This window comes from Lepidochelys kempii, chromosome 24 (assembly GCF_965140265.1).
Source record: "Lepidochelys kempii isolate rLepKem1 chromosome 24, rLepKem1.hap2, whole genome shotgun sequence".
NCBI lineage: Eukaryota > Metazoa > Chordata > Testudines > Cheloniidae > Lepidochelys > Lepidochelys kempii.
In genome coordinates this window covers 417,449-429,756 of record NC_133279.1, presented here as the reverse complement: position 1 = coordinate 429,756, position 12,308 = coordinate 417,449, and the positions used below count along the sequence as shown (strand labels likewise).

The 12,308-nt window shown below is 58.9% G+C and overlaps 2 protein-coding genes across 2 annotated transcripts; one reads left to right on the top strand and one right to left on the bottom strand.

Annotated features, from left to right (window-relative positions):
• Nucleotides 1–398: 398 nt before the first annotated feature.
• Nucleotides 399–5,846, bottom strand: PKLR (pyruvate kinase L/R). Its single transcript, XM_073322964.1, is given in 12 exon segments — nucleotides 399–702; nucleotides 969–1,112; nucleotides 1,115–1,149; nucleotides 1,485–1,651; nucleotides 1,851–2,003; nucleotides 2,268–2,418; nucleotides 3,099–3,369; nucleotides 3,637–3,823; nucleotides 4,081–4,212; nucleotides 4,668–4,759; nucleotides 5,308–5,487; nucleotides 5,813–5,846. Coding segments are annotated over 12 exon segments (1,626 nt in total). The 5' UTR covers nucleotides 5,820–5,846; the 3' UTR covers nucleotides 399–595.
• Nucleotides 5,847–8,328: 2,482 nt separating this feature from the next.
• FDPS (farnesyl diphosphate synthase) lies at nucleotides 8,329–12,013 on the top strand. Its single transcript, XM_073322965.1, is given in 10 exon segments — nucleotides 8,329–8,478; nucleotides 8,480–8,638; nucleotides 9,078–9,218; nucleotides 9,366–9,446; nucleotides 9,599–9,721; nucleotides 10,082–10,170; nucleotides 10,547–10,619; nucleotides 10,850–10,927; nucleotides 11,014–11,148; nucleotides 11,526–12,013. Coding segments are annotated over 10 exon segments (1,230 nt in total). The 3' UTR covers nucleotides 11,727–12,013.
• Nucleotides 12,014–12,308: the final 295 nt, after the last annotated feature.

The window sequence follows — 12,308 nt, the reverse complement described above, 5'->3', positions numbered from 1 at the left end:
CTTCCAGCAGGTGTGGGAGGAAGGAGCTAGTTCTGATAACTTCCCCAGAATCAGAGCCGGGGTGACGTAGGCTTGAGGTCTCAGCCCAGGGCGACTCCCACCCTGGGGCAGGAGCTCCTCAGCTGGTGAAGCACAATGTCCCCAGTGCCAAACACCCTACCCACTCCCATGCCTTTGTGTTCATCATCCTCACCCCAGCTGCCCCCTTTCCACCCCATCCAAGGTCCCCCATGCTGCCAAGGGGTCCAGGAGCCACAACAGCTCCTGGTTGGGCCTCCCTGGGCAGTGGCAGAATCCTAGCTGGGAGGACATAGGTGAGGGGAGTTTGTGTTCTGGAGTCTAGGATCTTCCTCCCTCATTTTCCTCTGGGTCTGGGGCGGTCCCTGTGGTGATGCTGGTGATGTATTCACAGAGCCCCTGGGGGGCTGGTTCAATAATGCCAGGGAAGCAGTCCTGGTGGGAAGGTTTACTGGCTGAAGCCTGGAAGCTGTGTGGTACAGACAGGGCCAAAGCATAGAGTGAAGAGGCAGGAGCAGGGAACTTCCAGTGTGGGAGATGGAAGCATCTGCCCCAGCCCCTCTCTCCCAGCAGCTCCTCACGCTACCTTCACCACCCGCATGATGTTGGTGTAGCCGGCACCAGGTCTCCAGCCTGTCACGCTAATGACGACATCATTGGAGCAGAGGAATCCATGCACCCTCCCTGGGGAGGAGAAGGAGCTGGTGAGTGAGGGGAGAGCAGGCTGGGGAAAGGTCAGGCAGGAGCAGCGGGGGCAAGGTGGCCCTGGGGGTCCCCATGGAGCAGCAGGGGAATGGGAAGCTGGCTGGGCCAGACAGATGGCGTGACGGGAATTGCTGGGGGCTGGGTGGAGTGGTTGGGACTGGGCACTGGGGGAAAGGCTGAGCTGGGCATGTGGTAGAGGGGAGCTGGCTGGGCTAGGCAGGTGTTGTGGGGAGGGTCACATTTACCCATCTCTATGCTGAACTGCACTCTGCGATCCACATCATCTGCCCACACCTTCTGCTGTACCCCCCGATAAAGCACAGGGAAGACGCCCCAATACAGGTGTGCCTGGCATGCCACCTGCTCATTCCGTGTCAAGGCGATGATGGGGCACGAGGCCGGTAGTGGGAGAGCAGCTGTGCAGACCTGTGAGAAAGGCGGGAGGTTAAAAGGAGCAAAACAGCCTCAATCCGCATATTCGCTCCCTGGATTCAGCCTGGTATGCAGGATAGCCCTGTCTCCATTCAGGTCTGTGAGATCTGGAAGCGCCGTGAGCTCCCTGCAGAAAGGGTGCTAAACAGGCCAGGAATTAGTGATACACATTGTTCCAAGGGGAAGGTTCCGACCCACTAGTCTCCTCCTCTGTGCTGCCCCCTCCCCTGGGCACCCTCAAAGGTACAGCCTCCACACAGGAGCCTGGCTCCACGCTCTCTCCAAGAGCACAGCCCCCATCCCAGGAGAACCAGCCCTTCACCTCTTACCTGCCCGAAGCCGTCAGCACAATGATGGCCGCAGTGCAGCACTTGAAGGATGCCTCCACGGCCCCAATGGCTGTCACCTCGGTGGGGTCCTGGCTCAGAGGAGTGACCTTGCGCAACTCCTCAAACAGCTGCTGGTTATAGATGGCAGCCTCAGCCTCCCTGGCAATCTGCAGAGAGACCAAGCAGCTGGTGAATGATCTCACTACAGCCAACACACCCGACCCCCCTTCAGTATGCCCTGCTGGGGGAGACTGGGCCAAGAGCTGGGAGCTCCCTCCAAAGCCACACTTCCATCCCTCTCCCCATAGCGCCTCCTGCTGGGAGAGGCCAAGCTGAAGTGCTCTTACATCTCTCTAAGGTACGCACCGCATGCTGCATGCGCACAGCTTCCACTGGGTAGGCCCCCTTGGCCGTCTCTCCTGACAACATGATGCAGTCAGCTCCATCCAGCACAGCATTGGCCACGTCGCTGCTCTCTGCCCGGGTGGGACGGGGCTTCTTGATCATGCTCTCCAGCATCTGTGGGGGAAAGGGAGGGAGACGTCAGGGACATGTTTCACATGATGATGAGGCCTAATCCTCATCGCTAGCGCCAGACCAGCACTTCACCCAGCATTCCCAGTGTCCAGGGCTCCCACACAAATATAGGGGTTGGGGGTTTTGCCTAGTCTCCCAGACCTGGCGGGGCAGGATCTGGAGTCCCCAGCTGTGCACAGCAGAGTTGGGTCTGTCCACATCGGCTCCGTCCACGTCAGCTCCTGCTGCTCAGGGGACTGGGCTAACCTGCGTAGCACAGATCACAGGCTTCCCGGCACGGTTGCAGCGGCCAATCATCATCTTCTGAGCCAGGAAGACTTTCTCTGCTGGGATTTCAATGCCCAGGTCCCCACGAGCCACCATGATCCCATCACTGGCTTCCAGGATCTCATCGAACCTGCAGCCAGGACAGAGCCAGGCTCAGCACTATGGGCAGGGCCCAGAAGATACCCGGCCCTGGTGTCCGCCACCCCAGCCAGCTCACAGAAAGTACTGCACTGCTGCAGAGAGTGTTAACAGAAGCAGTGAGTCTAGCGGTTAGTATGCAGGAAGGAGAGTCAGGAGCTCTGGGCAAGAGGAGGTCACAAGTAGGAGTTTCTTTTTCCCATGGCCGATTTTACAGGTGGACAGATAGGGCAGTGTTCCGGACTGCCCGATTCCTGGGACTGCACCCAGCTGGTGCAATTCACCTGTGTGTGTGTGTGGGGGGGGCAGGTGGACACCAGGTACTGGGGATGTAGAGATACACAGACAAAGGGGCAGATCACTCAGTGCAGTGTGTAGCTGAGGGTGATCGGTGGGGCAGAGGGGCAGACAGACACAGGGCAGAGATGGACATGAGGGGGCAGGTGCTTGGTGGAGCGGAGGGACAGATGGATGCAGGGCAGAGATGGACATCTGGGACAGACAGACAAGATGGACACAGTGGGGGTGGGTGCCCATTGGGGCACAGGAACAGATGGATGCAGCAGGACTGGGAGATGGACATGGGGTGGCCAGGGTGCTCAGTGGGACATAGGAACAAATGGACGGGAGGGTGAGTACTCGGTGGGGCAGAAGGGTAGACGAGACAGTTACTTTCTGACACCCTCATGGTTCTCGATCTTGCTGATGATCTTGATAGCGTGGCCACGCTCGCCCAGCACGTCCCGGATGGCGGCCACATCCGCGGCTTTGCGGATGAAGGAGGCAAAGATCATGTCCACACCATGCTGCAGCCCGAAGTGCAGGTCACGGATGTCCCGCTCGGACACAGCTGGGAGGTCAACCTCCGCCCCTGGCAGGTTGACCCCCTTACGGCTGCATAGCATCCCCCCATTTTCCACCTCCGTTATGCAGCTGTCAGCACCTGGCCAGAGAGAGAGAGCGGCAGGGTCAGGCTGAGACACCCTGCCCAAGGGAGTAGCATGAGGCACAGAGGGGCCAACATGGAAGCTCCAGGGGGCAACAGGGGGCACAGAAGGGGCAGGGGTGAGGGAATCACATGGAAAGGGGACAGGTGACTTAGGCAGGGGGGGCAGCACAGACATGCGGGGGCAACAAGGAGCAGTACAGACACTCCAGGAGCGTGGGCTGGGAGCGAGTGCAGAGCCCCACAGAGTGTGAGGGGACGTACTGATTTCCTTGACCAGCAGGGAGATGAGCCCATCATCTACAAAGATCTTCCCACCGACCTTGACGACGTTGGGGAGGTTCTTGTAATCCACCCAGATGGTGGCCTGGTCGCAGCACTCCTTGAAGGCATCATCAGTGGTGACTGTCACCCGAGAGCCTTTCACTAGCTCCACCTCCATGTTCTCGCCCTGCAGCAGCACGGATGGGATTGGGGCTCCATCACAGCCAGGCCTTCCCTGATCCAGCTAGACCAGCTCTGCTCACCGCAGCCCTGTCCACGATGCACCAGCCCCTCACAGTCACCTTCCCAAGCCTTCTGACCTACCCCCACCCCCAGCACTCACTGCCCCCATGCCCAGCTGCCTGACCCCTCCAATGACACTTTCTGCAGCAGAGCTGGGCAGACCCCCGCACCCTGTTTTGCTGCTGATCTTGCCATACTCACCGCTTTCACCAGGCCCGTGCGGATTTCTGGCCCCTTGGTGTCCAGAGCGATGGCCACAGGGTGGTAGAAAAGGGGGTTGGAGGCAAAGCTCTCAGTTGCCTCCCGGATGTTTTCAATGGATCCAGCACGATACTGTTGGAGAAGAAGGGCTGGATCTGCAGGGCAGAATCCATCCAAAGGCCCTGTGCCTTGGCCTCAAGGACCCTGCCCCACCCTGGGGGCTCTGCACCTTCACCACTATCCTTACCCATCCTGGGACCCTGCCCCACCCCTCCCCTTTCCCCAGGGTCTCTGTGCTCTGCCTCTGGGACTCTAACCCCAGGGTGGGCCCCATCCTGGGTCTGCCTCCAAGTCTGCAGGAATAATTTCCCATCCCAGCTTCTTCCCCCAGGAACCCAGAATGAGCAATCTTCCTCGTTCCAGCCTCACCAGACAGGACTGTCAGCCAGTCACAGGGCAGGATTGCTCCCCAGCTGTCTCCAGTGTGCAGGATATTGCCTAACTGCACTACCAAGATCCCACCACCATCCTGAGAGACTGGTGGTTCCTGGTGTGATGTGATGCTCGGCATGTGCCTCCTCCCGTACCTCATGTGAGCCATGCGAGAAGTTCAAGCGTGCGATGTTCATTCCAGCCTTAATCATCTCCCTCAGCATCTCCACAGAGCAGGAGGCAGGACCTTTAACAGCATGGGGCTCAGGTGAGTACTGCTGATGGGCAGGTGCCTCCCCCCAAATCCATTCCCCTCCCACCCTGCAGGTGCCTCCCAACCCACCTCCCCAGCAGGTGTCTCACATCTTGTTCTTATGCCCCAGGAGCTCACCTGTGCCCCTCACTTAGAGTGACCAGATGCCCTGATTTTATAGGGACAGTCCCAATTTTTGGGTCTTTTTCTTATATAGGCTCCTATTACCCTCCACCCCGTCCCAATTTTTCACATTTCCTGTCTGGTCACCCTGCTCTCACTCCCCGTAGATGGGTCCCTCAAACTCTTATCCAAACCCAGTGTCCCTTAGAGCAGTGGTTCTCAATGACTGGCCCGCAGACTGGCGCCGGTCCCTGACATCTCCTAACACAGTTTTAGAAGGCAGCAAGCTGGTCCCTGGTATCGAAAAGGTTGAGAAACACTGCCTTAGAGGAGCCAGCACCCCTGCTGGTCATTAGCTGCAGCTGTGAGTCCTCCCAAGGTTTAGCTGCAGCAGTCCATGTGGGGGAGAGGGTGGGTACCTATGGTGCAGATGATGCTGGTGTTGCGGGTGGTGATGGGCTCAGAGTCTATGTCCAGCAAACAGAGATGCTCCAGGAAGGTGTCAGCCATGGCAGCAGTCAGCTGGTGCCTCTGGAAAAAGGCTGTGCTGAGCTCCTGGGTGAGCTGGGCCATGTTGACAAGCAGCCTCAACTCGGCACCTGCTGACACAGGGACAACTCCTGTGTTAGGACCCTGCCAGTGGCGCTCTCCCAAGGGCCCTCAACCCAGGCACTGGGTCAGGCTGCTTGCCTGGGTCTCTCCCACGCAGGTGAGGCAGGCAGGAAGTGGCACAGCCTTATCAAGGCGCCTGCCAAGTGTCCTGTGATCACTGCTGTGCCTCATGATCAGAGTGTTCACAGCATTGCTGCTCCCTGAGTGCTAGAACTCACACTACAGAGACCCACCGGCCTGGCCCTCTGGAGCCCCTGGATGATCGCTTCCCAGGACTCAGTGAAGGAGCTGCTGAGCAGGGCCCAGACTCACCTTCCATGTTGTGGATCCAGAATCCCCAGGGACTCACCTGCCCACCAGTTTCTGGCTCCAAGCCTTCAGTCACATGTGTCCCTGGGACGGACACTTCCAGCTCAGAGGTCGCATAAACTAGTTAAAGACTCACCAGACCCAGGCTGACCCTGCAGCTGACTGACAGCACAGGAGAGGCCATTACCCAGTCCCAGGAGATGGCGGCACCACCTGGGATGCCACCCAAGCTGCACACCCCTATAGAACAGGGGCTTGAGCTGCTGTCAGTCTGATAACAATATCCAGACCCTGGGGCCTGAGCTGTGGGTACCAGATACTCCCACCCAACCCCTCAAATCTGTCATTGGGCACCTGCACCATCCGCCCCACCTGCGGCCCCACAAGGACAGAAAGACGCAGAGCCGGAGTCTGTGTGGACAGAAAGACTGCGCCCATTCCAGTCTCAGTGGGAACTTGGGAGTCTGCCCCAGCTGGGATAATACGAAGGGCCCAGGGCCAGTCCTTAGCCACGGGGTGACAGGCAAGGCCTGGCATTTCTATCTCAGACACTGTTATTACTAATGGTCCTATGGCACTAGAACATCACAGATACTCCTTGGATCCAATAGACGTGCCCCCCACCCTAGAGAAGGAGGGGTGGGCCTGGGGTGACTAGGAATAGGCCAGGGGAAGCCAGTGGAGTTGCACTGTGGGAGAGTCAGGCCCCAGCTCCAAGGTCCATCCCCAGGAGGAGAGATGCAAGGGCGAGGGCCCTTGCCAGGATAGGGGCTGCAGTCTGTGCTTCCCCTGCCCCCTGGCAAGTCTGCACAGGAGGGGTGACCTGCCTGCACCGCAACTGGGGCACCCACCTCGCTCTGGTTTTGCTGCTGCGTTTCCTTCCCAGCGGCTCTGTGGTGAAGCCCAAGTGAAAAATGAGGAAGTGGCAGATGTTTCCTTACTCTCTGCCAGCTCCTTTTGAGCCGCCCATTCTCAACCCCTCCCTGCTGCTCCCTGGCCCAGGCGCTGTCCCTCCAGCATCCAAAGCAGCTGGGGGCATTACCAGCAGGACAGTGGGGTGGGAGGAGGTATTTTTTCATATTCTCTGTGTATAAATAAAGTCTGCTGCAGTTTCCACGGCATGCATCCGATGAAGTGAGCTGTAGCTCACGAAAGCTCATGCTCAAATAAATTGGTTAGTCTCTAAGGTGCCACAAGTACTCCTTTTCTTTTTGCGAATACAGACTAACATGGCTGTTACTCTGAAACTCTTCCTGAACGGTTAACCCTAACCCAAACCCAATTTATTGGCTCAGCCCAGTGCTGGGGGCGGTCCCAGTTATAGCAACTCCCAGCCTCAATCCCTGCCCCATGAACCACACATCTCTTTCCCCCTCTCCCCCCCCCAATGCTGGTATATGTCCTGAGAGCCCAATTCCCTCTCTGGGTAGGTGTCAACTGATTCTCCCATCTGCCTGTTCCTGCTCCCAGGGGAGGGCCACAACACCCTTCCTTTGGCTTCCTGTCCAGGCAGGTGACTGCTGCTCCCTTTGGACAATCAGGCCTGGGGAGGAGAGGGGTTATGGGGGCTTCCAAAGAGTCTGGCACTGGGAGCCTCTTCAGCTCCTGGAGCAGCTCAGAATCCCTTACAGACACTTTAGCCCCCCTGCTGTGCCTACTGGAGGTGCAGCCCAGAATCTCAGTCCTAGTATAGACAGGCTGCCAACCCCTGCCACGCTCAAGGGTCAAATTCCTCACAGTCATCAGACCCAACCCCCCCCCCGCTCCCTTCCCCTCCACATCACACCCAACTTCCCTCCCCTCTGCCCCCTTCCCCTCCCCATCACACCCAACTCCCCTCCCCTCTGCCCCCTTCCCCTCCCCATCACACCCAACTCCCCTCCCCTCAGCCCCTTTCCATCACACCCAACTCCCCTCCCCTCTGCCCCTTCCCCTCCCCATCACACCCAACTCCCTCCCTTCAGCCCCTTCCCCTCCCCATCACACCCAACCCCCTCCCCTCCGCTGCCTTCCTTTCCCTATCACACCCAACTTCCCTCCCCTCTGCCCCCTTCCCCTCCCCATCACACACAACTCCCCTCCCCTCCACCCCCTCTCCATCACACCCCCCCTCTGCCCCTTCCCCTCCCCATCACACCCAACCCCCTCCCCTCCGCCCCCTCCCCATCACACCCAACCCCCTCCCCTCCGCTGCCTTCCCTTCCCCATCACACCCAACTTCCCTCCCCTCTGCCCCCTTCCCCTCCCCATCACACCCAACTCCCCTCCCCTCAGCCCCTCCCCATCACACCCAACGCCCCTCCCCATCACACCCTAATCTAAAGGGTTAACATTTGCAGGTTCCCGCCCATAACCCTCCTCTAGCCTCCTCCAATCACAAGGCCCACTAAGGGGTAGCCCCGCCCCTTCACCCTCCTACTGGCTCAGAGTTCCCGAGCCCATCCTCATACGATGGAGCTGGCCAATGAGCGCTGCCGCCTGCCATGGTCCGCCACGGGGCCTCGCTCCCTTCCCGAGGCATGCCGGGAGTTGTAGTTCGTGGCCGGAGGAGCGGCGCCGGCTGCCGCGGGCGTCTGGCAGCCGAGAACCACAAGCCCCAGCGTGCCGCGCGGCCCGGCGGGTCCCGCCCCGGGCGGCGGCAGGTGGGGGCCGGGCCGGGGCGGGGCGGCCCCGCTGGACCCGGCTCTTGCAGGCAGCGCGATGAGCGGGGCTGGGGCAGCGGCGGACAGGGCGGCCTTCGTGGGCTTCTTCCCGCAGGTGCTCCGGGACCTCACCGCGGAGGGGCTCCGGCACCCCGAGGTGGGCGACGCGGTCGCCCGGCTGAAGGAGGTGAGGCGGGGGCCGCGGGGCTCGAGGGCCGCGGGCCAGGGCGCGCCTGGGGGGCACATAGGCCCTGGGCGCTTCTGCCCGCGCGGACACTGCCGGCACTTCCAGCTGCCGGCACTTCCAGCTGCCGTCTGTAGGCTTCAGAGTGAACGTCTGGCTGCGATGAAGAGCCCCTCCCCCAAGCTGCTGTGTCAGACCGCGGGCAGGTTCGCTGGGCCGGTTCCGTTCCGTTCGCCCTTGCTCTCCAGGGGGGTCGGTCCCTAGCTGTTGATTGTGATGCTGAGGCAGGGCCCTCACCCCCCTGGACCGGGGCCAGACTCCTCCTCACAGGGCGCACAATGCAGGTGCGCTTTGTGCCTCTCGGAGACGTGGGCAGGGAGCTGTGGGATGGGGTCCTCCTGGGACGACTGCACAGCTTCCTTTCCCCTTGTGTCCTCTCCAGATTCTGGAATACAACGCCCCAGGTGGGAAGTATAACCGGGGCCTGACAGTGCTGGCTGCCTTCCGGGAGCTGGTGGGGCCAGAGCAGCAGGACCCAGAAAGCTTCCAATGTGCCTTGACCGTTGGCTGGTGCATCGAGCTGGTTAGTGGGTGCTCTGAATTGGGCTCTATCTGGAGCAGAAGATGCTCCTATTGGGGCAGCATTTCAGTGTCAAGGTGGGATTTGGGGATGCAGAAGCCCCGTAATGGGGCCTTGTGCAAGTTTATCTTATAACTCCTTTTATTGTAGCTCCAAGCTTTTTTACTGGTGGCTGATGACATTATGGACTTCTCACTCACCCGACGTGGCCAACCCTGCTGGTATAAGAAGGTAATAGAGGTTGTCAGGGGTCTGAGTGGGGGCACTGGGGAGGGTGGGCATGGGGGTGGGATGCCTGGGGTATTGGGGGAGAGGTTGAGGAGTCTCTAGAAAGTGTGGGGGGAGTGGGCCTGCTGATATAACATGTCCCTCTTCTGTTGCAGGAGGGAATTGGTTTGGATGCTGTGAATGATTCCTTCCTCCTCGAGTCCTGTATCTACCAGTTGCTGAAGAAATACTGCCGGCAGCAGCCCTACTACGTGCACCTGCTTGAGCTCTTCCTGCAGGTGGGGCTGGTCCCTGTGCTCCCAAGATTTCCCATCTACTCCTATTCTTGGGTCACCCCCACCCCACAGAACTCAAAGGCACTTCAGACCTTGTTCAGGTCTCTCTGCTTTGCTCTTGGAAAGTCTCTGCCTTTCCTGTGCATTGCCCTGGGGCTGCATCCCTGCAGCATTGGAGGGGAGTGCCTGCGGGGCAGTGACAGTGAGATGGCAGCTCCTGCCCCCTCTCTTTAGTGATGGTGAGGGGGCGGGCACTCAGGCTCCCCATGTGCTGCCTGGGGTAGGTGGCTCCTGGGTCTCTTCTCAGAGAGTAATGCGAAAATTATCATGTAGGGTTGGGTCCATAAAATCTCTTGTCCCCAGACCACATACCAGACCGAGCTGGGACAGACACTGGACCTCATCACTGCTCCATCTGGCCACGTTGATCTTAGTCGTTTCACTGTGGAGAGGTGAGGTGCTGGGGCAGAAGAATCCTGCCCAGTGCGGGAGGAGTGGAGTCCTGGGTTCTGTAGGTTGAGAGGTGACCTTAACTCTCAAATAGTCCTGTCACTTCAGAGTTCTGTTGGGCACCTCTGTCTAGCTTTGGGGTGGTCAGAGAGGGGTGCTCATCTCTCTGCTAGGCCCATCGGGCTCTGGGGACAGCCCTGCAGGAGCAACTTATCACTCCAAACCAGCTGGAGAAGGGACACTTGATTCCCCTGTTGTTGAGCAGGACTTGTACCCGGCCCCTCCCACAGGAAGTGACCCCAGTGTCTGTGCAGACCAGATACAGAGACTTAAGTTGACCTGGGGCCAGCGTTACTGAGTGTGGATACTGTCTGACAGGTACAAGGCAATCGTTAAATACAAGACGGCCTTCTATTCCTTCTACCTGCCGGTTGCGGCTGCTATGTATATGGTGAGTGTAACTCCAGCTGCTGGTTACGTGGGTTCAAGCAGCAATGGAGAGGCCATGGGGCGTGAGCTGACCAGGGGAGTGGGGATGTGTGGGTGGGATGGAGGGGAGCTGATGTCTGAGGATCGGTGAAGTGGGGTAGGGAAGAAAAGTGGTGGGGAAAGATATAACAGGCTGGGAGATGCAGGTGCTGGAATATGCCAGCAAGTGTCTCAGCCCCTCCCATCTCTCAGGCCGGCATTGACAGCGAGGAGGAGCATGCCAACGCCAAAGCCATCTTGCTGGAGATGGGAGAGTTCTTCCAGATCCAGGTAGGAGACTCCTCCCTGCCCCAGGGTGCTCCTGGGCTCTGGGAAGCTCACAGTGAGGAGGCCTGTAACTGGCTCTCTGCCCATAGGATGACTTTCTTGACTGCTTTGGGGATCCAAACCTGACGGGTAAGATTGGCACTGACATCCAGGACAACAAGTGCAGCTGGCTGGTGGTGGAGTGCCTGCACCGCGTCTCGCCAGAGCAGAGGCAGCTCCTGGAGGTAACAGCAGCAGCTGGTTAGAGGGTGGGGAGGCAGCTTGGCACAGGTGGAAAACAGTCCTGACCCTGAGGTACCAGCTGCCAGCTTGGCACCAGCTTTGTTCCCGTAGCATGAACCTGTTGGTGGAGAAGGGGTACAGTTCTGTACCCTAATGTGTATCTGAAAAAGCTTACTGGGCACGAGAAGTCCTGCCAATCAGACCCTGACAGCTGCTAGGCTCATAGTTGGGGGTCTAGTGATAAGAGTGCTGAGCCCTATGACAGGAGGACGCAGATCCCAAAACTGGGGGAGGTGATGGCTTCTGGTGCAGCTGGTTGTGGCAGCCAGCAGCTCCATTCCAGGCTGGGCCTTGTCTGACCCTGTTCCTTGGCTTCCAGGAAAACTATGGGCAAAAGGAGCCGGAGAAGGTGGCCACGGTGAAGGAGCTGTATGAAACTGTGGGCATGAGGACAGCCTACCACGAGTGTGAGGAGAGCAGCTACTGCCGCCTGGAGGAGCTGATTGAGAAACATGCCAACCACCTCCCCAAAGCAATTTTCCTTGGCCTGGCCCAGAAGATCTACAAGCGTCAGAAATGACAGGGCGGGCTGGCTCCTCAGGGCTGTGACAGGAAAGGCGTTGACAGGCCTCCTTCCACGAGGCCCAGCTTCTGGCATGGGAGCTGACTCTGTAAACTCATCTGCTTAGGGGAAGGTGACGCCTTCCCTGTGCGCATTCCATTGGGGATGGCGACCCATATAGCATCTGATATGGTTCCTTGCTGTCTTATGTTGGAGTGAAGGACAGAAGCCCACTGTCCATGTAACAGATCAGCTGTTATAGCAGAGATGCAAAGCATTTGTATGAATAAACATAAGTTATTGTAGCGGCTGCCTGTGTGAATATGGGGACACACCCTGCCCTGAGAGCCTCTGCCTCTCTCACCAACACACCTGCCTGCTCACCTGCTGTGAGCAGTATTGCTGGCCATCTGGCCTGGGGTGGACATGGGATCTGGTCCCAAGGGGCTCAGCTGGCCCAGAGATGATGATGATGGGGGAGGGATAGCTCAGTGGTTTGAGCATTGGCCTGCTAAACCCGGGGTTGTGAGTTCAATCCTTGAGGGGGCCATTTAGGGATCTGGGGTGAAAATTGGGGATTGGTCCTGCTTCGAGCAGGGG